The 26,437-nt window shown below is 43.5% G+C and overlaps 2 protein-coding genes across 4 annotated transcripts in view; both read left to right on the top strand.

The window, feature by feature from the left end:
- The window catches only part of rabgap1l (RAB GTPase activating protein 1-like), a 396,343-nt gene that overhangs the window by 139,806 nt on the left and 230,100 nt on the right, over positions 1 to 26,437 (top strand). The window lies entirely within an intron of this gene.
- Positions 311 to 1,390, top strand: LOC127567782 (G-protein coupled receptor 52-like). Its single transcript, XM_052010823.1, has one exon. The coding sequence runs from the start codon at positions 311 to 313 to the stop codon at positions 1,388 to 1,390; it is 1,080 nt and encodes a 359-aa protein (XP_051866783.1).

Below are 26,437 nucleotides of genomic sequence, written 5' to 3'. Positions count from 1 at the left end.
AGCCGTATGAGAGGCTTGTGCATTTCTCCCAGAGCTTGTCTCCCTCTCCCGCTCTGCACACAATGGCTCTCAATGAACAGCTGGAAGCAGTACACTGGAGGGAGCTCGTCAGCAGCATTGCAATGCTGAGGTGTGTCAGCAGTCCTCTGCTGCTGAGGAGGCATGTGCGGCTGTGAAGCGCTGACTGCGGAGACCAACGGGAGCAGCAGAGCGAGCCAGAGGAGCGGAGCAAGCCGCAGCAGCAGCAAGAACAGATGCCTTGCCGGCGACCTGCAGTCACCGTGGACTGTGGCCCACACCCGTCTGTGTCATGAACCACTCCACGACTAAATGGAATTCCGTGAGCCCAAGCAACACCTCAGCCAACCTGTCCAATCACCGCGCTTGCCCACTGGGCTTCGGCTATTACGACATGGTTGATGTATGTGTTTTGGAGACTGTGATCATTGTGCTGTTGACAGTCCTGATCATCATGGGGAATCTGACGGTCATCTTTGTGTTCCACTGTGCCCCCCTCCTTCACCACTACACCACCAGCTACTTCATTCAGACGATGGCCTATGCTGACCTGTTCGTAGGGGTAAGCTGCTTGGTTCCTGCTCTCTCCCTCCTTCACTACTCCACAGGCATGCAGGAGTCCCTGACCTGCCAGGTGTTTGGGTACATCATTTCAGTGTTGAAGAGCGTTTCTATGGCGTGTCTGGCATGCATCAGTATTGACCGCTACCTTGCCATAACCAAACCGCTCTCCTATAGCCAACTGGTAACTCCGTGCCGCCTTAGGATCTGTATCATTCTCATATGGATTTACTCCGGGACAGTGTTCTTGCCCTCGTTCTTTGGATGGGAGAAGCCAGGATATCACGGAGACATCTTTGAATGGTGTGCCACCTTCTGGGAAACTAATGCTTACTTCACAGGCTTTATAGTCTGCCTGCTGTATGCCCCAGCAGCCTTCATTGTTTGCTTCACCTACTTCCACATATTTAAAATTTGCCGGCAACACACCAAAGAAATCAATGAACGCCGTGCCCGATTCCCCAGCCAGGACGTGGAAGCTGCCGAAGGTAGTCCCAGCCCCGACCGGCGCTATGCAATGGTCCTGTTTCGGATTACAAGTGTCTTCTACGTGCTGTGGCTTCCCTACATTGTTTATTTCCTGCTGGAGAGCTCGCGTGTGCTGGAAAGCCCTTCGCTGTCCTTTGTGACGACGTGGCTGGCCATAAGCAACAGCTTCTGCAACTGCCTCATCTACAATCTCTCTAACAGCGTCTTCAGGCTGGGATTACGGAGACTATGGGAAGCCCTCTGCTCATTGTGCATGTGCTTGGGAGATGAGGCTATGCGAGATCCCATACCCAGGAAGAGAGCCAATTCCTGCTCCATCTAATAGTTCACCTATTCGGAGGAGATACACCAGCTTGGCATTCTGTATGGTCTTGCGCACTTGTGTGAAGATGTGTAGGAGAGCAAAGGCATCAATGACCAAAGGGCTCATCGGAAGGGGCTGTGGTGGAATGTGGGCACAGGAGGAGGGGGGTTCAGCCCCTTCAGCCTGTTTTCCTATTCGGTTAGGTCATAGCTTAACCTCATCGGCGCTCCTCGGTTCCATACCCATAATATTCAACATGGTTCTGTAACCTTCAATGTCTTTGCCCTAGAAAAAATATCAATTTATTTTGAAATGTTGAATTGAACCTCAGCCTTTGGTGGAGAGTTCTAGATATCTACCATGCAGAATGGGGCAAAAGCTCTCTAATGTTTTCACAGTTTGGAAATACAATGGAACTCGTAATATAATTGATGTTTTAACCACAGAAAACCCTCGGCTCCATTCTGAGAGGAACTGACTGGTTAGCGAATTGCATTTACTGCATTGTAATGAGGAACCGAGACTGAGGAGTGAAGTCACTTTTGTGAAGAGTGCACACTGTCTGGTCACCTGGAGTATGGTGCAGTCGCTTGTACAACTTTCTGTGGGAACCTTAACACTTTTACTAGGTGTGCCATCTTCTGTGGTAGGCAGCAGTTCTTTATAATATTTTCAGTGTCAGCTTGCAGATGTACTAAATAATAGGTGGAGTTTATTCTTTGTCTGCGCCTGATGTACTTTCACATGTTCACTAGTTCGAGGAGAACAGTTTAAATTTGAGCAAGAATTCACAAGATCACAATTGAATTCACTTTCAAAAATTTGAACACAAAAAGAAAAATGATACAGTGCAGTTAATCGTTACTTACCCTGAAAGATGCTTCTGGTCATTGTGTTTACTGCAACAATGACTTGGCTCGTACCATCTGTGGTTCTGGCACAGTTGAGATGAGCTTCGTGTACGAAAGTGTTGCAAATGCCCTCCAGGCTGCTCAATTCGTAGGCATCGGGATCGATGACTTGAAGAGTTAAGGGGAGAATCTTCCGATTCTCTTCATATTGTCGTGCTACTCAGGAATATGTTGTAAAAAGGAAAACAGTACTTGTATTGCTGTTGGTGTGAATGCTGCTGATTAACCCCTTGAGCTCTCCAGTTCCTTTACAGTTGGCCAACATTGACTGGAGTGGAATTGTGCAGCATTCCTCCACTTCTAATGTCAAGTGGCAAAGCCGGCTTTCTATTTATATGACAGATGCAAAAACGTTGTTGCGGGACGCAAAGGGCTATGTACTGTGTGATAAGAAAGAGTTAAGCAGTAAGAATGTAACGTTAAATTATTGTAAAACTATTTATTGATTTATTAACTTTTACATTAAAAACAGACTTTTATATATATATATATAAATGTATATCTATCTACTACCTATTTGAGCCGCCTGTATTCTTGAGGTCAATAAATGGATAATCCTGAATCCTGATTGTCTCTCAGTTCATTGCATTCAGCCACAGGCTTCGACTGCTTATTAATGCATGGGCTGGATTTATTCAATAAAGGCACACTTGGGTTACTGGAACAGGCCTTTTAAAAGTCTGCATTTTCACAGTTTTTGATTATGGTCAGTACAGGATGCATTGTGCTTCTTTCACCCTCGGCTGAATTCCATTTCATGTCGCTATTCTCTCTCAGAAAACGTGAACACAAGGAAATGGGAGCAGGAGGAGGCCACTCGCCCTCAAGCCTGCCCTACCATTCATTCTGATCATGGCTGATCTATCCCAGGCCTCAACTCCTGTTCTATGCCAATTGGTTTATTATTGTCACATTTACTGAGATACAGTGAAAAGCGTTTGTTTGTGTACCATCCAGAAAGATCATTCCATACAAAATTACATTGAAGTAGTAGACATCAGAAAAAAAATGGAATGTTAGAATATAGTGTTACAATTACAGAGAAAGTGCAGTGCACGTAGACAAAAGGTGCAAGGGCCATGATGAGGTAGATTGAGAGATCAAGGGATTTATATGACATGAAATTTGTTGTATTGCAGTAGCAGTACAGTGCAAAGACATAAAAATACTATAAATTACAAAACTAAATAGTGCAATAAAAAGGAATAACAAGATAGTTTTCATAAGTTCATGGACCATTCAGAAATATCAAATAAAGGGCAAGTGTGTAGGTATGAGTTTTCCAGGCATGTTCCCCAGGTGCTTTTGAGATTATGCATCTGGGTGGTTAGGGAGTGTCTCACCCATGAAACATTGCAACAGTATGTGATGGACCAGTTGGTCTTCACCTGTCTGGCATATTTCAACAGGATCACACCTCTAGGGGTACAGGGATATGATGATGGTTAAATTATTCTACTAGCAGTCAGAATTCTGGACCATTGGCCCAGAGACACGAGTTCCAATTCCATCTTATCAGTGGTAGACTTTCATTTCAAGTCATAAGATACATTGGAATTTTAAAAATCTCAGTGAAGTTGATCATGAAACCACTGGATTGTTGTAAAAACTCATCTGGTTCATTAATGTCCTCCAAGAAAGACAATCGAGCAATCTTACCAGGTCTGGCCTTCACAGGACTCTGGACCCACCAGTGTCGTTGACTTTTAACTGCTCCCTCAGTTCAGGAACAGTAAGGGATAGGAAACACATGCTGGCATTGCCAACAGTAACTGCAATTTATGAATAAATTTAAAATTAAAAGAAATGTTGTTACTGGAACCATCACATTGCAGGTGAGGTACCACACTTGGCTTTCCAGCACTGTGCCTTGGAGTTCTCTCCAAGTGTTGCTGTCATTTTTCTTAAACAAGGAAGCTTGAAGCTTTATACAAGGCCCACCCCCTCAGCTCTGTGATATTTGTGTACAGATTATGTGTATGGTTCTAAGTGAATTATTTTGTCATGATCTAAAGCAAGCTGGAGATGAAACAGACCTTGACATTAAGGGGGAAGAATATGTTTGAAAAATATAAATGTTGGCAGAAGAGGAGCTTGGAGTCTACTGAGATCCAGTGAAAAACTTAGTTTTGCACACCATCCATACAGATCATTTCAAAACATAAGTACATTGAGGTAGTACAAGCGAAAAACACTAACAGAGTGCAGAATACAGTGTTACAGTTACAGTTAGAGAAAGTGCAGTGCAGGCAGACAATAAGGTGCAACGCCATGATGAGGTAGATTATGAGGTTAAGAGTTCATCTTTAATGTGCAAGAGGTCTATTCAAGAGTCTTAACAATTGGATAGAAGCTGTCCTTGAGCCTGGTGGTACTATGTTGTGGTGTCTGGCATCCTTAAAAGTGGATAATTTGCCAGGTTCTGATAAAATGTATTCCACTCTCTTAAAAGAAGGAAGAGAAAAAAAATAGCAAAGGCTCTGACCATCATGTTCTAATCTTCTTTGGCTACAGGCATGGTGGTGGAGCACTGACTAATGCTGAAGTTTATTTAAAAAAGAATTAGACCAGGTAACTAGAAGCAGTTAGCCTAACATCTGTTGAGTGCATGTTATTGGAAAATTATCTGGGAAAACAGCATAAATCAGCATTTAGGGAGATGTGGATTAATTAAAAATACTCAAAATCGATTTGCCTCATCTTCATGGACTTGAACTGGTATTTGACAAAGTCACACATGACAGAACGATTGGGAAAATCAGGGCCAGTGGGATCTAAGGGAAAGTGGCAAGTTGGTTAAAAATTGTTTCAGTGACAGAAAGCAAAGTTCAATGGGAATTTAAGTGATTTAAAGGGCTTTATGCAATGGATATCCACAGAGTTCAATTCCAGGCCCCTTTTCTTTTATTACTTGTAATTGTTTGGACAATTGTAGGGGTCGCAATTAAAAATTGTCTGATTGATTGATAGTGAGGAAGTTTGAGGCTGGACTGGTTGGGTGGGAGCAGAAGAGATGAAGGGAATTCAAACTGGAGAAGTAAGAGATGATAAGTTATAGGATATTAAGAAATGTAGAGGAACAGAGTACATGTCCATAGACCCCCTAGAGCTAGCAGGATAGGAGAAAAGGTAATTAAGAAGACATATGGGATACTTGCCCTGGATTTCTCTTGAAGACACAAGAGACTACAGATCCTGGAGTCTGTAGCATTACACAAAGGAGCTGGAGGACTCAGCGGTTCAGACAATATCTGTGGAGGTAAATAGACAGTCAATGTTTCGGGTCAAGGCCCTTCATTAGTCTCGATCCGAAATGTCAACTGTCCATTTCCCTCCACGGATGCTGCCTAACCCGCTGAGTAACTTCTCCTGATTCCTTATTGAGGAACTATTTCCTGTAGCTGGAGAATCCAGTTGGGATGGAGTCCCAGGATTGAGGAGCATAAACTTCTTTATTTAGGGGATTCAAAATCTCCCTCAGAGTGCTGTACATGCTCAGTCACTGAGTATGTTCAAAGGAGAGAAAGGATTCTGATCACAAAGGGAATCCAAGGAGAAAGACAGGAAAGTGGACATGAAGGACAGGATCTGCTGTAATATTGAATATCAAAGCAGACTTGAGGGATAGTGTGACGTGCTCTTGCCTCTAGTTCTTGATCTTATATTTATTAAACTCCCAGTGATTCATGAAAATTATTTATGGCACTTATTCTGATAAAGTTCTGTTTCCACTGCACTCACATGGATTGCAGTGAGGAGACTGGTCACTTCAGGATTTTTACCTGTTATGATCCAGTGAGATGACCAAGGTGGGACCATTCTCCAAATTTATACTGCTTTCTTGTTAAGCCTCATCTTTTAATTGACCATAGAAGATGTGAGAGTTTGTTGAATGCAAGTCTTGATTGCAAGACAAATCTTTCCTGAACACTTTTAATGGATTGTATGAAGTGAATGCTGGTTCTCCTGATGGGCTACTTAAAAGCATACCTGACTGTGCTTAATCTGGAAGGTGCCTTCTTGACATTTGGTAAAGCTATAGAAGCAGTAAAGGTTTGAGAATGTGGCCCTTCCCTTCCAATATTGGAAGTGATGTAAGATATCTTGGTCATGCTGCTGTTTTCCTATTAACCCTTGTCCGCATTGAGGTGTAATTAAATTATCCAGACAGTGTAATTAACGTTGAAAGTATGCAGAGCCCCGAAATAGAAATGGTTCCAGGCAAGTGCCTTGGGAAGGTTGATATAAAGGAAGCAGAGCATAGATTGTGAGACAAGTTGCTGGATACAGGTAGATCCCAGTGTCACTTAGCTCAGGTGTACATTGTAATGTACCCGCTTTCTCATTCTGCATTCCTCTTCAGCATATTGTGATGTCCTTCCAAGAATATTTACCACCTTATTTTTTAAAGTTATCTAAATACTGTATGTGACATTGTTACCAATACTTTTTCTAAGTCATTTAGTGAAGCTATATCCTGGTGAATCTCCTCTGCACTCTCTCCAACACAATCACATCCTTCCTATAGTGTGGCGACCAGAACTGTACACAGTACTCCAAGTGTGGCTTAACCAGTGTTTTGTAACATTGCAACATAATGTCCCAACTTTTGTATTCTATGCCCCAACCTATGAAGGTAATCATGCCATATGCTTTCTTAAAAGCATATGTTTTTTAATATGTTTTAACATGTTTTTTAAAAGGGATGGGGGGGGAGAAGAGGAGGAAGGGTGGCGTTACTGGTCAGGGACACTATTACAGCTGCAGAAAGGGTGGGTAATGCAGAAGGATCCTCTCTGGAGTCAGTATTGGTGGAAGTTAGGAACAAGAAAGGAGCAGTTACTCTACTGGGAGTATTCTATAGGCCCCCGGGTAACAGCAGGGATACTGAGGAACAGATTGGGAGACAGATTTTGGAAAGGTGCAAGAATAACAGGGTTGTTATCATGAGAGACTTCAACTTCCCAAATATTGATAGGCACCTGCTTAGTGCCATAGGTTTAGATGGGGCAGAGTTTGTTAAGTGTGTCCAGGACGGATTCCTGTCATAGTATGTTGACAGGCCGACTAGAGGGAATGCCATATTAGATCGAGTATTAGGTAATGAACCGGGTCAGGTGACAGATCTCTCGGTGGGTGAGCATTTGGGGGACAGTGACCACCGCTCCCTAACCTTTAGCATTGTCGTGGACAAGGATAGGAGCAAAGAGGGAAGATATTTAATTGGGGAAGGGCAAATTATGAGGCTATAAGGCTAGAACTTGAGAGTGTAAATTGGGATGACATTTTTGAAGGGAAATGTATGATGGAGATGTGGTCGTTGTTCAGGGACCTCTTGCAGGATGTTGGGGATAAATTTGTCCTGGTGAGGCAGAGAAAGAATGGCAGGGTGAAGGAACCATGGGTGACAAGAGAGGTGGAACAACTAGTTAGGAAGAAGAAGGCAGCATACATAAGGTGTAAGCAGCAAGAATCAGATAGGACTCATGAGGAATACAGAGTAGCAAGGAAGGAACTTAAGAAGGGGCTGAGGAGAGCAAGAAGAGGACATGAAAAGGCTTTGGCGAGTAGGGTTAAGGAGAATCCCAAGGCTTTTTTCACGTATGTGAAGAGCAGAAGGACTGATTAGAGACAAAGGTGGGAAGATGTGTGGAAGCTGTGGAAGTGGGTGAGGTTCTCAATGAATACTTCTCTTCAGTATTCACCAAGGAGAGGGGCCTGGATGACGCTGAGGACAGGCGATGGTAAGGTTAATGTTCTAGAGATGTAGGTATCAAGAGAGAGGATGTGTTGGAGCTGTTAGAAAATCTTAGGACAGATAAGTCCCCGGGACCTGACAGACTATTCCCCAGGCTGTTCCGCGAGGCGTGGGAGGACATTGCTGAACCATTGGCTAGGATCTTTGAGTCCTTGTTGTCCATGGGAATAGTACCGGAGGATTGGAGGGTGGCAAATGTTGTCCCCTTATTCAAAAAAGGTAGTAGGGATAGTCCAGGGAATTACAGACTAGTGAGCCTTACGTCTGTGGTGGGCAAGCTGTTGGAAAGGATTCTAAGAGATAGGATCTATGAGCATTTAGAGAATCAAGGACTGATTAGGGACAACCAGCATGGCTTTGTAAAGGGCAGATCATGTCTCACAAGCTTGATAGGGTTCTTAAAGGAGGTGACCAGGAAGATTGATGAGGGTAGTGCAGTAGATATGGTCTACATGGATTTTAGTAAGGCGTTTGACAAGATTCCACATGGTAGGCTTCTTCAGAAGGTCAGGGGGCATGGGATCCAGGGAGGCTTGGCCATGTGGATTCAAAATTGGCTTGCCTGTAGAAAGCAGAGGGTTGTGGTGGAGGGAGTGCATTCAGATTGGAGGACTATAACTAGTGGTATCCCACATAGATGGGTTCTGGGACCTCTACTTTTCGTGATATTTATTAATGACTTGGATGAGGGAGTAGAAGGGTGGTTGGCAAGTTTGCAGACAACACAAAGGTCAGTGGTATTGTGGATAGTGTGGAGGACTGTCGAAGATTGCAGAGGGATATTGATAGGATGCAGAGCTGGGCTGAGAAGTGGCAGATGGAGTTCAATCCGGAGAAGTGTGGGGTGGTACACTTTGGAAGGACAAACTCCAAGGCAGAGTACAAAGTTAATGGCAGGATTCTGGGTAGTGTGGAGGAGCAGAGGGATCTGGGGGTTCATATCCACAGATCCCTGAAAGTTGCCTCACAGGTGGATAGGGTAGTTAAGAAAGCTTATGGGATGTTAGCTTTCATAAGTCGTGGGATCGAGTTTAAGAGCCGTGAGGTAATGATGCAGCTCTACAAAACTCCAATTAGACTGCACTTGGAGTACTGTGTTCAGTTCTGGTTGCCTCATTATAGGAAGGATGTGGAAGCATTGGAAAGGGTGCAGAGGAGATTTATCAGGATGCTGCCTGGTTTGGAGAGTATGGATTATGAGGAAAGACTAAGGGAGCTGGGGCTTTACTCTTTGGAGAGAAGGAGGATGAGGGGAGACATGATAGAGGTATACAAAATATTAAGAGGAATAGATAGAGTGGACAGCCAGCGCCTCTTTCCCAGGGCACCAATGCTCAATACAAGAGAGCATGGCTTTAAGGTAATGGGTGGGAAGTTCAAGGGAGATGTCAGAGGGAGATTTTTCACCCAGAGAGTGGTTGGTGCATGGAATGCGCTGCCTGGAGTGGTGGTGGAGGCAGATATGTTGGTCAAGTTCAAGAGATTGTTAGATAGGCATATGGAGGAATTTAAAATAGGGGGATATGTGGGAGGAAGGGGTTAGATAGTATTAGGCGTGGTTTAAAGTTCGGCACCATATGGTGGGCCGAAGGGCCTGTATTGTGCTGTATTGTTCTATGGTACCTATGGAGTGGTGAAGAGCTGGAACTCACTGCCATGGTGATTTTGTAGAGTGCATCCATTTGAGGGAAATTTAGAAAGGCACTTGAGAATGGGATGTGAGATGTGCAGAGAAAGATTCACATCTCAGAAGTGTGAAGCAAAGTCATTGAGCATCTGGGGTGAATGATTCATCACTCTTCTGTACGTTCATTTTATCTCATTCTGTGCATGAACACAGCATTAAAAACAATTCTTTTACCCCTCTTCTGCTGAAAGCCTTCTGGTAAGTCTCCCTTCAACAGCAAGTGGCTCATAAAATGAGCACACAATTGAGTTGTGCTGATGACTATACCCAATAGTACACTGAATCCCAGACTGGTTGTGTTTTGGAGCAGCACATTTTGGTCATTCAGAATGACTGAGAATGGCAGTAATTGAGTTGCACCAGCTTAGTTTATGAGTGAGAGTGAGCAGTTAGAATATTGGCATGAAAATATCCAGAAATAGAGGAACCAAATCAGGTGCATGAAGCAATAAGGCAAAATATTGGTAACCATCAACTCTACAAAAGAGAGAAATCTGTAAAATGCCATCAAAGCTCCTTTTAAAACAAATGTTGGAACAAACACACCGTTAATGTGGATGAAGACACACTGCTCCTACTTCTTACTCCATACCTAACAGCAGTCAGGAAAGGGTGCTGTGCTGTCATCTTGTGATTTCCCCAGTTGAGTGGGGAAGAAAGATTTTATTGTCGGGAAATTGTTGGTAGGTGTGTGTACTTAGAAATGGTGAGGCAGTGTGGCTATTTCACACAGAGTCCCCACAAGAGGAGGTAGTGTGTGTTTGCAGTATATATTCATTCTGATATCCAGAAGTGATAAAAAGTACAGAGCATCACAGAAGTCTACCCTGGTGCCCCTGCTGCAGTCCCCATTGTTAATAGGTGCATTTGTACAAATGTGGTTTGCATGTTGTACTCTCTGTTCATCCTAAATTCAATCCAACAAGTTCCTTGTTCATCTTGTTCATTTGCACCAGGGCTGAATTTCTGGGGTGTCATTCTCCAGGTGGGATAAAGAAATTAATTGGGACTTTCTGTTGCTGATATCTCTCTAAACCTTTCCTATCCATGTGCCTGTCCAAATGTCTTTTAAATGTTGTAATTCTACCCACATCTGCCACTTCCTCTTGCAATTCATTCCATATATGCACCTTGTGTGAAAAACTTGCCCCTCAGGTCCCCTTTAAATCTTACCCCTCTCACCTGAAACATATGCCCTCCAGTTTTAGACTCCTCAATGCTGGGGAAAAGACTGTGACTATGCCCCTCATCTCTCATCCCTCGTCCCTCGTCCTCCTATCCCTCATCCCTTGGCCTCCTATGGTCCAGGAAAGGCAGTCCCAGCCTACGAGTCTCACCTTATAACTCAAGCCCTCCTGACTGGGCAACATCCTAGTCAATCTTTTCTGCACCCTCTCTAGCTTAATGACATCCTTCCTGTAGTGTGGTGACCAGAACTGCACGCAGTATTCCAAGTGCAGTCTAACCAACGTTCTGCACAACCGTAACATGACATCCCAATTCCTGTGTTCAGTGCCAGGCTGACGAAGCAAGCATACCTTACGCCTTCCCACCTTGTATAACTGTGTCCCCGCTTTCAAGGGACTGTTTACTTGTAACCTTAGGTCTCTCTGTTCTACAACGCTCTCCCAGGGCCCTGCCATTTACTGTGTACACTGTGTTCTCTTCCCACCCCTGTCCACTTGTTCTCCCTACTGCTGCCCTGTGTCTTTGTCTCTCACTAACACCCCTTCTGCTAGCTCTCTCCCACTTTCCTTTCAACCCCATCAACTGTCCATCAGTCTCCCTTCCCTACTTGATCACGTCCAATCTGCTTGCAGTTTCCTTTGCCACATCTGTTCACTCCCTGCTCCCCCATTCTCCACACTTCTTCTTCCCTGCTGCCCTGGATTCTTTATACTCCTCTCTCTTGTTTTCTCTTTTGGTCACCTTGTTTCCCTTCTCCCTCTCCATTGCCCACTTAGTATTTTTTTAGTTTGGATCTGGCAACTGACGGTTCATTATGTTACCTATGTTGGTATCTTATACCAACAAAGAAAGCCCATCAGGTCTATGCCAGCTCCCAGGAGAGCAATCCCATCACCCCCACTCCCCCTTCCTTAATTCCCTGTACCCCTGCAATATTCTCTCTCACACAAGCCCCTCAACTCCCCCTTGATCTTTCTTGCCACAAACCAAAATCAGGGGTAATTTACAGAAGCCACTTAACCTACCAGTACACCTTTGGGATGTGGGAGGAAACCAGAGCACCTGGGGGAACCCAGGCAGTCATTGGGAGAACGTGCAAACTCCACACAGACAGCAACCAAAGTCAGGATTGAACTGGGTGGCTGGAGCTGAGGCAGCAGCACCAACCATAATGCTATTGTGACTGCTCATCTCAGCTTTGTCCTCTGGGCTGGGGTACCCTTCCTATGTTCCCTCTAGCTCGGCAGGGCTCTGCAGTGCTGAACTGTGCACAGATCTGACATGCTGCTTTGGAAGTTGTGTTCATTGCCATTGTCTCCATTGTCTCACAGCAAAATCTGGCACTCAGAGTGAGCTGCACACATGTCTGTGTTGAATAGAGCAAGGACAGTTGCCAGGAATGAGCTTATATTTGTGAGAAACACTATTTAAGTGTCTCTGTCTCATGATAAAAATTGTGCAGCAAATACAGTTCTTCTTGTGATTCCAGGCATGTTAATAACAAAGTGAGGGCTGAAGAGAATGAGGATATAAACTCCATGTATTCCAGTCGGCTTGAAGGGCAAAAGGTACATTTTGCACTAGGATGCAATTAATTAAAGCAGTTTAAATTATTTAACAGTGCAAGTTATCTCCAGGTAGTTATTAAAACCCTTGTGATTAAAAGTAATCTTGAGGAAAAGTTCAGCTCTGCAGGCTGATTCACAGCCTTACTCCAACGATTGTTTGTCTGGATCATTGTTCTGTCTCATTACACAAAAGACACACTTGTGAATCGGGGTCTGCATGCGTTCTGCCACAAAGAGAACAGTGGCCATGGAGGAAGCTGTCCTGCTTCTCAACTGCAAACATTGTTGATCATGTTGTTCCAGCTCTCCAGTCCTACTTGGAGCTGCGCAGCTCTGCACATTGCTGCTTCCACAGCTTTTGCCCCTCAACCATGCCCCAGTACAGTCAAGATAAGGAAATATTTGTGGTTCTGCTCAATGTACAGAGATCCGTCACTGCCCCCAGGACATGGTATGAAACCAGTAAGAGGGTCCCAGGATTATGGGGGTTGGTAGGGATGATCCCTGAGTCCAAAATGTTGGGTGAAGGTGGTCCCTGAGACCCCAGTGTTGGGCGGGGGTGTTCTCTGAGCCTACGGTGTTTGTTGGGGATGGTCCCTGAGCCCACAGTGTTGGGTGGAGTGAGGGTGGTCCCTGAGCTCACAGTGTTGGGTGGAGTGAGGGTGGTCACTGAGCCCACAGTGTTGAGTGGGGTGGAGAATTTCCCTGGGCCCACATTGACATGGGGTCTCTCGGCAACAGGGCAGTGGCTCAGCGGCTATCTTTTCTGTCCCTTATCTCTCAACAAATCATTCTACAGAATTAAACTGGCTAGGAAACTAGCCACATGAGCTGGGTTCACAAGATTTTTTTGAGTGTTTTTCTTCCCTTTTAAAAAAAAGTATTTTTAAGCTGTTGTTTCTATTGTCTGCACAAAAGGCTAGGCAGCAACACTTCTTCAGAATTGAGAGTCTGCTTCATTTCCTTTGTCACATGGCTGGACCACCCCCTCTGTCGCTGAAGAGTTATTCCCCAGAAGCAGCTGACTCCCGTGGGTGCGACTCTCTGTTCACTCTCACTGATATAGCCTTTAAATTGGTCATTTGGTTTATTATTGTCACATGTACCAAGGTGAAAAACTTAGTTTGCATGCCATCCATATAGATCATTTCATCACATCAATGCATTGAGGTAGTACAAGAGAAGAGCAATAACAGAATGCAGAATAAAGTGTGAATGTTACAGAGAAAGTACAGTGCAGGCAGACAATAAGGTGCAAGGCCATGACGAGGTAGATTGTGAGGTCAAGAGTCCATCTTATTGTACTAGGGGACTGTTCAACAGCAGGATAAAACCTGTCCTTGTGCCTCGCTCTCGTTCTGTCTGTCACAAGATCACAAGACAAGGGAGCAGAAGTAGGCCATTCGGCCCATCGAGTCTGCTCCAAAGAAAAAGAAAAGAGAAATTGGGCAGTGGGGGGGAGGGGGTCACTCACTCATCTGCTTGTCCTCATAATTATAGCATTACATTTACATGCCCGGTATTGACAAGAATTTACATGCCCCTACTGCACTTTTTGAACAGGAGGACAACATTAGCTATCCTTCAGTCTTCTGGTACCTCACTTGTGGCTAGCAAAGATGCACAAATCTCCATCAGAGCCGCAGCAATCTCCTCCCTTGTTTCCCATGCCATTCTGGGATAGATCATGCTAGGCCTGGGGATTTTTCCACTTTAATGTGTTCCAATTACTCTAGCACTTCCTTCTGCCTGAAACAGATATGTTCCAGAATATCACTATAGCCCTGCCCTAACTCTCCATCCTCCACATCCAATGAGAAGAATTCATTTAGGATCTCTCTCATATCCCCGAACTCCAAACATAGATTTCCCTTTTGGTCCCTTAAGGGACCTACTCTTTCCTTTGCTACCCCCTTGGTCCCTGGAACATAGGAGATTGAGGGGTGACCTGATAGAGGTATATAAGATAATGAGGGGCATAGACCAAGTGAAAGCACATGATCTTTTTCCCAGAGAGGGGATGCTAAAAACAAGAGGGCCTCGGTTTAAAATTAGAGGTGAAAGTTTTAATAGGAACATCAGAAGCAGCTTCTTCATGCAAAGGGTGGTGCATATTTGGAGTGAGCTGTCAGAAATGGTGGTTGAGGCGGGCACATTAGCAACTTTTGAAAGCCATTTAGATAAGTACATGGATAGGAGAGGTTTAGTGGGCTATGGGCCAACTGCAGACAGATGAGACCAGTTCGCTGGGCAACACAGTCGGCATGGATGAGGAGGGCCGAAGGGCCAGTTTCCATGCTGTAAGACTCTATGACCCTTTCTTCTAATATAGTATAAGAGGATTTGGGATTGTCCCTCATCCTGCTTACCAAAGCCATTTCCTCTTTTTGCCCTCTAATTTTTTTTCTTAAATTTGTGTCAACACAAAGGAATCCTCTTTTGATCGCAACAGCTATCAATTCCAATCACACTGTCAAAATCCCCATGCCCTTTGAACATTTATTCTGTTATTGGGAGTTGTGGTTTTAGCCAATTATTGAAATAAGCAGTTTGTTCACCAGTGTCAGGTGTCTCATGCTGTCCATGCCAGTAGCATGCTGCCCCTCAGCTTTCTCTTGCACCTGTTTTGTGACAGATGTGGTTTCAACACTCTCAGTTCATTGTTATCAGAATGATGCATTTACATTCCACTTGCCAAACCACCCAGTGAAGAAAGGTCTCATAAATCAGGTGTAAAAATTACAGGTTCACACCGGGTCAACCATCAGTTGAATTGCTCAGAAAATGGCTGCAGCTCCAGGGCAGACGGTTCTCAAGTGCCCTGCTAATATATTCATTAAAACCAGATTCAAATAAATAAAGTGTTAGGGCTGCAGCTCACGTAATTAATCGTGTGCTGCAAATTCCTGTTCAGTTTTCTCTCTCTCTGCTTTATGCTTGGTCTGGGACCAGTACCTCATAATAATAGACAGTAATAGAATTGGAGGCATGCATAAACAATGTAAAAGAGCTTGAGAACAGATCAAGTAAAGAGGTGTTCTCCCAGGGAAAGCACCCAGTCATGCCAACTAACCTCCTTCCATCTGTTCAGAATGATACGTCACAGGAGGAGCCCCTTTGCCCATCAGTCCTTCCCACTTGCTACAAAAGTGCTGTCCAATTAGTTCCTCTCCCTGCTCTTTTCCAAAACCCTCAAGTGTTTCTCTGCTTGACTGTATATCCAGTTCCATTTTAGAAGTTACAATTGATCCCGACTCTCTACAGCCAGTAATTTCCTGATGACAACTTTTCTTCCTGTTTAATTTTATTCTTGGTTTCTTTTGCCTTTGAAGGTGTGTAAACAAACCTCTCTGTCTTTTTACCAGTTATCTTCAACTTTCATGCCAGTGCAAACTGTTTCTCCTTCTTACTCTATCAAGACCCTTCATAATTTTGTACACCCCAAATAAATCTCCTCTAAAGAGAGCAAGCCCAACCTCCCTATTCTTCCCACATAACAAAAGCCGTTGATCACTGGTACCCTTCCAGCAAATCTTTTCCACAAAGAATAGCTAATAGTGGCACATCGGATACAGCCACAGTCTCACAGCTCCAGTGACCCAGGTTCAATCGTGACCTCTGGTGCTGTCTGTATGGAGTTGGCATGTTCTCTGCATGAATGCCTGGGTTTCCCCTGGATGCACTGGTTTCTCCCCGCACCCCAAAGATGTGCGGGTTGGTAGGTTAATTGGCTGCTATAAATTATCACTAGTTTGTAGGTGAGGGGTAGAATCTGGGGGGCAATTGATCAGAATGTGGGGGGGATAGCTTGCAGGGAAAATTAGTAGGGGGAATGAGCTGACATACGTTTGATAAGTTTTATGTAGTAAGGAAAAATGGAATCTATAAGCTGTTGTTGAATTGGTTGAAGTGGCAGTTTGGTCAGTCTAATATTCCTACTTCATGTGGCACTGATGGTTATCACAGAATATTACAACATGGAATCAGGATACTTGCCCCCATCAGCTGTGTACTGACACTATTCTCAATGTCAGCCTGGTCTATACCCAGTCTCATTTGTTTCTCAGATCCCTTTAATATTGCTTTTTCTGTAATCTGTCAAGCTCAGTTAAAAGCTGAAGTGAAGCAAGCAAGTCATCCATCAGAATCAGGGCATTTCATTTGATTGGACTTTTATTCCTCCCCCCCTCCCTTACAACCCAGCGGTCAACCTGAGGAAACCCTTCACAAGTAGGACACAGCAAGGGCAGTATCAAAGGGACTGCATGAACCTTTTGTACAGTACTACAACGGAATGAATCATGGCACCCTGCATTCTTAGCAGACTGAACAGGGAGACTTAAAAAGATGCTCATGTAGGCCATTCAGTCCCTGTGGAGAGCTAATAGACCCCTGAGCAGTCACTTTGCCAGGGATTAAAGATCAGTTCATTCAGACTGCTCCCATCAACAACAAGAAGACTGCGTTTTTATTGGTTGAAATCTGGGCACCTTTAGTCTGCTAAATTCAGCTGTGCCTGATTGCAGCCTGGATTTCTATCTCAGTCAGTAGAAGCTCCTTTATTTTTCTCAAATAATCCCCATTTTAAGCAAGTCAGTCAAGATACTGGTGCGACTTCTATGCCATCATTATAGAAGCACAGAGAGATGCAGCAAGAAAACAGGCTTTTTGGGCTACTGAGTCCGTGCCTGCCATCAGCCACCCACTTACACTAATCCTACACTGATCCCATTCTTTTATTCACCCCACATTCCCATCAACTCCCCCCCGATTCTACAACTCACTTACAGATTATGGGGCAATTCACGGTGGCCAATTAACATACCTGAGCCCGGAAACAGACCCTTCAGCCCAACTCATTCATGCTGACCAAGTTGTCTGCCTGAGCTAGTCCCATTTGCCTGCATCTGGCCCGTATCCTTTTCCTATCCACGTACCTGTCCAAATGTCTTTTAAATGTTGTTATTGTACCTGCTTCTACCACTTCCTCTGGCGGCTCGTTCCATACACAGACCACCCTCTGCGTGAAAATCTTTCCCCTGGGGTCCCTTTTAAATCTTTCCTGTCTCACTTTTAACCAATGTCCTCTGGTTTTAGAATCCTCTACCCTGGGAAAAAGACTGTGACCATTTACCTTATCTGTGCCCCTCATGATGTTATATCCAGGGGAAAAAGTCCCGGCCTGTCCAGCTTCTCCTTATAACTCAAGCCCTCCTGTCCTGGTAACATCCTTGTGAACCTTTTCTGCACCCTTTCCAGCTTAATGACATCCTCGCTATAGCTGGGTGACCAGAACTGTACATAATACTCCAAGTGTGGTCTCACCAATGTCTTGTCAAGTTGTAATATGATGTCCCAACTCTTGTATTCATTGCATTTGCTGTACGAATTACCTGTCAAATTTCTGTAGACACTGCCCTTCAAAGTATTTTTCATTGGCTGTAAAACAGTTTGGAACTTCCCAATGTCAAGGACTTGCAGACTTTGCATTTTCAAATTAGCAATGGAATAAAGAGAGTTCGGATTGAATGCATTCAGCTCATCAAAATCGCCCCTTCCATGCCTGTTCTATCCTACCATCGGTCCTACTTCCCATATAATCTTTCTGCATGTCCTGTGCACAGGCTCTCCTTAATATTGAGTGGTATTCCAGCCAGTAGGCAATTTAGAATGATCAGCTAAATTTCCTTGGCAACTTCATCTAATGAAATGTTATGTTCTTCCCTTACAACAGTGGATATGATATGTAAGCATCTGTTTCAGGCTAGCTTAATACTGCCTGGTTCTCACTAAATTTAGACCGAGCTGGTGCCGATATTTATCTTTGTTACTAATACACTCTTCACGTGTGTGAAGACTACCCTTCACGTGTGTTGGGGTACATAAAAGTACGTACCATTGGTGGTCTATATTGGTTTCATTTGAGCTTGACTGAGTTCCAGTAGAAACCTTCTGCACAGTCTTGCTTTATTCAGGCATTGATCTGTCACAGACTTTTAAAAAAAATACTAGGTTTTTGATGAAATATTGATGAGCTCTGTGTGGATCATTGCTGGAATTTAATAATAGAAGAGAGACTGTCCTGGGAGAGCTGCCAGCTTCTGTTGTGACCTCTGCAACCTCCATTCTCTTGAGTTGAACTGCTGAGAAAAGGATAGTTAACATTTAAAGGATTGGACCATAAAAGAATATAGTGCTGCAGACTTCAGGTTCTTAAACTCTCAGTTGAACAATGAGAGCTTGGATTAGCTTCATTCAGATCATCAAAATCACCCCCTCCATGTCCCATGGACAGGCTGTCCTAGAATAGGCCCTCTCCTTCCATACCTCATGCCCTCTCTATCCTATTGTAGATTCTACCCATCCATGTTCATGTCCTTGCATGTCCCATGTCCACTCTCTCCCCAATTACTGACATTTAATCCCCTTCCACACCCCATGTCAACTCTCCACGATCACAGACATTTAATCCCCTTCCACACCCACGTCTACTCTCCCTGTTTTATGGACTTCCTCCACACTTTTAATCCCAGATCCTGTGCACATTTTAACATGTCAGCTCTTTTGTTTCCTGATGGAATGAAGCAAGTTTTCTTTTACTGGTTTCGACCAAATGTCAACCTCACACATCCACTGCAGACTAATATTTAGGAGAAGTTGAGACTTTGTTTTGTTGTCAGATGTACACCATGACAGTTCTAATGGTGTTGCGAGTTGAATACTGAGGCATGTGGCCATGATGCTGAAATGTGCACTGCTGTTTGATCTCAGGATGCTGTGCCCATGCACCTTGTCTACAGTATGAGACTCCTGACTTTCAACTCACTGGCCCGATCTTCATGCTGTACAGAAGCAGTTCACTCAGCCTCCTGCATGGCCTCTGTGTTTTTCTAAGAAGCACTTATATCATTAGATCATCTCAACGTTTACAGAAAATCAGCCTTTAACGTGCTCACTTAATTAATTAAAAATTGCTGTTTCCCGGCGTTCTGCTTTACTTTTGTCAGGTTTCTATGGTCATTAGCTTTAAATGACTACTTTAAATTTATGCTTCCTGCATGAAATCAGGAATAATTAACAATATTAGAATATGTACCATATTTCAGATCTACATGTGAAAATCATTAGGTGCCAAGCCACTTAGTGATATCATCTTTATCCAACCTCTGGAAATATTGCTACTGCTTATTCAGACCTCTCCCTCTACAAGTGAACCACAGCTTTAGGGCTTGCTTTTTTCCTGCAGTTTTATTAACCTGAGTCACTACTTAGTAATTTGTGCACCCAGTCTCCAGATCCTTCTAAACCTGTGCCTGATCCAGGCAATTATTTTCCATGGAGAATATGACCTCCTTGCAAAATGTAGCACCTCACACTGGTCTGTATTTTACAACTTGGCCATTCTGAAAGTTTATTATTGTCCTGTGCTGTGCTGCAGATTCCCTCAGAGTTAAATGTGTCCCAGTGAGCAAAGCTGCAATTTGATATTTCTACTGAGAGAAAGGCATCTGTTTTATAAAGGTATTTTGTTTTATGAGCTCTCCGTGTAAGCAAAGAATCTTTCTTCAGCCTTCTCAGGTCACTTTTAACACTAAAGTTAAAACTAGACATTCAATGGAATGTCACCTCATAAAAAGGCTTTCAAATTCATCCTCTAGTTTCCACTTCCTTTAGAACTGAAAAAGCACAAAAAATTGATGCAAGATCAGTGACACCATGCATTGGGATACACTGTAGCTTTCTTCTGTGGGTCATTGGGAACTCCTTGCAGGAAGCCAACACTTTCTTCGGGCAGCTAGGGACAGGCAATAACTGCCAGCCTTGCCTGTGATGGTCACATCCTGAGACTGAAAATTATAATGGTGGAGTGTATATCTGGGGGAAAAGTCAGTGGTTTCTCAGGAGTCTGAGATGCTCACTTGTTCAGGTTCATGGCATGGATACCCCTTCTTAGGCATGCCCCTGTTTCACCCTCAACCTCACCAGTGGATGGTTTTCCCACACCAGCTGAAATCTGTACACCTCAGACTGTTACTGCAGCCTCCCTCCTGACTTAAGGCTAGCTCTCTTCCTCATGTTTCTCCATGTTGTTTATGTCTGTCTTGCTCGGTACAGATGGCAGATGACATGTCAGTGAAAATTTGGGGTTTGATGCCACAGTATTGATTTTGTACTTTAAGTGCAAATGAGCAGCAACTTTGAGCATTAAAGTCATAGAGTTATACAGCACAGAAACAGGCCCTTTGGCCCAACTCGTCCATGCTGACCAAGTTATCTGCCTAAACTAATCCCATTTGCCTGCGTTTGGCCCATATGCCTCTAAACCTTTCCTATGCATGTACTTGTCCAAATGTCTTAAATGTAATTGTATCTGCCTTTACCACTTCCTCTGGAATTTCATTCCATATACCCACCACCCTCTATGTGGAAAAACTTGTCTCTCAGGTCCCCTTTAAATTCTGCCTCTCTCACCTTACACCTATGCCCTCTAGCTTTAGTTCTGGAGGCAAATTCTGGAGGTATGAGTATGATTAACGAAAGACAGATATGAAGTCGCAAGAAGGAGAGCTCACTCAGCTGCTGGGGAACTCAGGGTTGAGCTGTATCCCCCCCCCCCCCCCCACTCCTGGTTGTGGGGTATTGAGGCATATCTTTCAAATGGCCCTTCCAGTGGGACTGTATCAGCACCACGTCATATCTGGTTTGGCCTTAGGAAAACCTGGACCTGAGAGAGAGTGGAGTGAAGAATCCACTCCCCAACATGTGGTGCATTGCTGAGCTTTAAATTCCTGCCATCTGAATACAGGATATAATGTAAAAGTATGAAAAGAATCACAAGGATAAGCTCTCAGAAACTCAAGGTGAGCTTGTTCTGCTGCGCAGGAATTCCCCTGTTTTATTTCAGCTTGTGAACACAGGGCTGGTTTTGTCCATTTCAATTAATTCTTTCTTTGAAGCCCTAGTGGCTGCTGCAGAATAAACTTGGGAAGCAATTTCACACAGTGCCCATCACACCACAAGTCACCGTTCAAAAATAGCTGTCTGTATTTAATTCACTGGACTCCTTCGAGGTTTCAACACAATTCCCTCACTGCCGAACCGCAGACAGAAATGTTATGTGCAGCATTAAACAGAATCCTATTGGTGGTGAGATTATAAAACTGGATTTGTCTCCAGTTACATAGCTGGGCTTTTCACCTTTCTTCCTTGGAAAGGATGTAACTATGGAATAAAAGCAGAAAATGCTGGAAGCACTCAATAGGTCAGTCTGTAACTGTGGAAAGAAAAACAAAGTAAACATCTCAGGTCAAAGACTTTTTGTCAATTCTGATGGGTCATCGATGCAAAGCCTTAATTCTTTTTCCTTTTAATCTGGCTCGCTGCTTTCCTTTGGATTTTGCAGCCTTTACCTTCCTGATCAATTTGCCTCAAGAGACTTTGTAAAATCCTCGGTAGGCTAATCGAATATGTTGCCCTCATTGTCTTCACCTCAAAAATAAAATTAGTCATTGATTAAATACAATTCTTAACATATCCATTTGTTTGTCCTTGAATACTATGTGTCTCTCTAATTGCTGATTCACACTGTTCCTTCGAACGTTTTCCAATAATTAGCACCTCTGATGTCAGGTTAACTGGTTACACAATCTGTCCCTTTCAACATTTTTAGACAATGGTACCACATTTTTAGTCTCAATACCATGCCTGTATGCAAAGGGAATTGGAAAATATAATACATTTGTATAACCTCTCATCATATTTTGCTAGGAAGTCTAGGTGACATTTTGGTAAATCTACATAGGGCTTCCTCTCAGGCTGGTATATCCATTCTAAGGTGTCGCGTACACAATTGCACACACAGTTTCTATTATTGTATTCCAAGTGTGAATTACTGGATTTTTATGACTGTTATATGACATCTCCAAGCATTCTATTATAAAAACAAATTGAAGGAAACACTCAGCAGGTCAAGCAGCACCTGTAGAGAGAGAAACAGTTAATGTTTCAGATTGATGACCTTTCTTCAGAATTATTCCTTTAGCCGGCTGTTGATTATTTTCTGTCAATTGGTTAGTGTATTTGGAGAGCAATTGCAGAGTCATGCAATAGCAAGCATTCTCAGTGGCCGTATACAGTTTCTGTCACCCAGGGCTGAACTTCAGTCATCAACAACGTGCAGTGTGGTTTATGTTTTGCTACAGTCTGGGTTTCCTAAAGCTTGGCCACTGCGGACCTTTTTCCATCTAAGACCTCTTCAACAAGACGCATTGTCTGGGGAGTGGGTTGAAGCCAGATGTACCAAACAAAATGAGGGCTGGCCCATTGTGGTCATCTGATGCACATATCACCATGAAACTGTGAGTGTGGAAACTATGTTGAGAACAGGAGATGCCAGAAAGACAAATTTCAACACCAGCTCATTATGTCTACTTTCTGTTTACTGCTGCTTAGCCAATAACTTGTCTTCAATTCCATGAGCTTCAACATTTAGTTAATAGTCTCTCCTAATGGGGGTAGGGTTACGGATTAGGGTTAGGAGTTAGATGTTAGGAAGGGTTAACGGTTAGGTTTTGGAGTTAAGGTTAGCGGTTACAGTTAAGGTGTCAGTTTGAATGAAGGTTAGGGTTAGCACTAGGGCTAGGTGAGTGGGGTCAGGTGCTCAAAAGCGAGAAATGTATTCAGATAACATCTATAAACTATCTGTCCAATGCTATAGTCACCTCCTAACAAATTCCATGAGATTCATCAGATATGTAAAGCCAATCACTTCAACAGTTTCAATGTGACGAATCACTCCACCCTTCACAGGTGACTCTAGTATTTCCTAATAACAGATTTCAGAATAAGTGAATGATAATTACCTCGTTTCCATCTTTCCTAAATGATGCAGAGTTTTCCAATCTGAAGGAATGGGTACTGAGGCAAGAGAACTTTGGAAGATTCTGGTTAGAGTGTTTCACTATTCTCAGCTACTTCCTACAAACCCCAAACTGGCTCTGGGAATTTGTCACGTTTGTTGCAGTTATTTCCGATATGACAGTTGTGTTGTTTAAGGTTTTTGAGGCTCTGTCACTGCTTCAGTACTATGTTTCTCAAGATGCCAAAGATGCATCCTCCTCCTCTCATGTGACTGTAAATGCAACAAGCAAACAGTTTCCTTAATTTCATTTACATTATCACCAGAAAAATGATAATAAAGCATTGCCTATATTATCATTCTTCTTCACATTTTTTTGCTATTGTTGTAGTTTTATGTTGTTGCTTTCATGCCTGGTGCTTTTTTTGGGTAAGAAGTGTTCTTCTGTCCCTTCAGGGAGAATGATGGTTCTATAATATGGGAGTGATGAGTCATACAGCACAGAAACAGGCCCTTAGGCCCGCCGACTCTGGGCCGACTATCAAGCATCCATTTTACACTAACCCTACAATAATCCCATTTTATTCTCCCTACACTCCCATCAACACCCTGCAGATTATACTACTCATCTACACTAGGGGCAATTTATAGGAGTATTTGGAGGAAACAGGGAGAATGTGCAAACTCCACACACAGCACATGAGGTCAGGATTGAACCCGGGTCGCTAGAGCTGTAAGGCAGCAACTTTACTAGTTATGCCACTATTACTTAGAAATTATCTAGTTCAGCATATGTCATACCATTGAAAATGGATATACTGTGGAACAACACTTGATAGCGACCAGTCATTTCATGTTCCTCCAAAAATTTGATTGGTCACTTCCTGGCATACCTCGTGTTTGTGCATCTGGCATATCTGAGTTCCTCCAGCAGATTATTTGTTGCTGAAAAGTATTAGCGTTTCTTTCAACAAATGAAAAAGTAAAAATAATTAAAACATAAAAAACTAATCTAATTAGAAGACTAAGAAAGAAATTAAAGTAACATATATGTAAAATAAATGACTGGCTGTGCCTTACTTTTTTCCATCTAATCTCTGGGACCAGCAATTTCCATTCATCATGTACCCCAGGTCAGACTGGCAGGCAGTCAGTGAGGTGTGGGCTCCACTGACTTTAAGTACTCAAGATATCACTCGGCCAGAAGCTGCTATCTTTCAGATTGGTGAAGTTGCATCTGTTCCCTCAAGCAGACACAAAAGATGTCATGACACTACTTGAAGACATCTGCACTTTCATCACAGCCACTAAAGAAATCAATGTGAATGTAGGGTTTTAAACAGGTTATTTGCAAGTGTAACCTTCTGGTACTTACTACTAAACTAACCAAAGTGCCCTAAGACCCATTCTAAAAATAGAGCTCAGTATGTTGCTTTCAGTCGTGCCTGAGAGTGATGGACGGGCATTGTCTGCAGTAATCAGGTGATCAGGTCATGTCATGTGCACTAGTATGGTGAGGTACAGGTACAATGAAAAGTTTGCTTGTAGCAGCATCACAGGCATGTAGATTCGGACAATGTCCAGAACAGAAATTATACAAGACAGTGAAGAAAAAGACAGTTAAAAAACAACACAATCAGAAATAAGTCCATGGTAGTGCAAGAGGTGGTCTGTGTGTTCTATTGCTCAGGTAGGGTTAGGGTTGTGCAGATTCGTTCAAGAACCTGATAGTTGTAGGAAAGTACCTGTTCCTGAATCTAGTGTTGTGGGACTTTTAGGCTTCTCTACCTCCTGCCTGATGGTAGCAGTGAGAAGAGGGCATGGCCCTGATGGTGGGGATCCTTGATGATAGATGCTGCCTTCTTGAGGGAGTGCCTCCTGTAGATGCTATCAATGGTGGGGAGGGCTGTATCCACTACTCTCTGCAGCCTCTTGCATTCCTATGCGTTGGAGTTGCTGTGCCAGGATTATACAGAGGGGAGGACTGGTGTGTTGGCTGTTTAAGGGAGGTTCAAATGTGATTGCTTGTGGGACACCACAATGGATGGCCTGTACTCAGTGAAGGATAGAACAGTGATGGATTGCCTGGATCTGGAATGTTGACCATGGTCCACACTGCTGATCACTCTGATTTCTGGTTCTCTTATTCCATTTTCGGTATTTTAGACAGTAGAAATTCTAATATTTAATTATTTTGCCTTTGGCCCTTCATTTCTGATATCTGCTGCTTGACCTTCCCTGTTAACTTTGTGTGGACCCTTTGTGTAAAATAGCTTTGGCTATATTTTTTTGCTTAATCATAATTTTCAAGCAGTAGGCGCCCTTGTTAGTGTTCCTCTGTGGGACAAATTACTTACCAATTAATTTCAGAACTTCAAAATCATGTTCTAATTCGACTATTGGATCTTTGGATCATCTCTGAACAACTAGCCACATCATCCTCATGGTTCAGCTCACCTCCAACATCTCTCACCTTAACCCGAAGCAGCAGTTTCCAGTGAGACTGATAATCTCCAGTAGTGAGAACAGTGAGCACGAGAGGGGTGGACTTCCCACTGCCTGCAAACTGACACCCTAACCCTCTGATATGATATTGAAATACGGAAGTCAGTGACGAGCTGGAGGTCAGATAACGACATGTCTGGAGTCAGCGCTGTGCCAGATGTGGAGCACTGATGTGTGGACCTGGACGGCGTGATGCACAAAATTAAGGCACTTTTAGCTTGAAAGTTATGCTGAAGCAGGAAGGTCGGGCCAAACGATTTCACACAAATGATCCAAGTATGGGAAAGGTAACAAACAGGGCTGGCTGGGACACGCAACACAGACCTTATGCAAGAAGCTCAGTGCAGGCTGGAGATTTATTTATTTTTCTTTATTTTCCTTTATGTTAATTTTTGAAATTAATTCCTAAGATGCTTAATCTTTTTTTATTTATTTAATCCTGTGTGTACTGTTTTTCAAAACTTCTCCATGGATTTGTCACCTTGTCGTGGTGGAGAAGCTTGTGTGGTCCTGAGATCCCGAGAGCGATGCCGTCTGGAGCTATGCTCCTGGTAGGGTCACCCATGGCGGTAAGGTCGATGGTGAGGTCC

This window comes from Pristis pectinata, chromosome 3 (genome assembly GCF_009764475.1).
Source record: "Pristis pectinata isolate sPriPec2 chromosome 3, sPriPec2.1.pri, whole genome shotgun sequence".
NCBI classification, from domain to species: domain Eukaryota; kingdom Metazoa; phylum Chordata; class Chondrichthyes; order Rhinopristiformes; family Pristidae; genus Pristis; species Pristis pectinata.
Note: the sequence above shows the minus strand (reverse complement) of the source record. Positions and strands in the feature narration are given on the sequence as shown.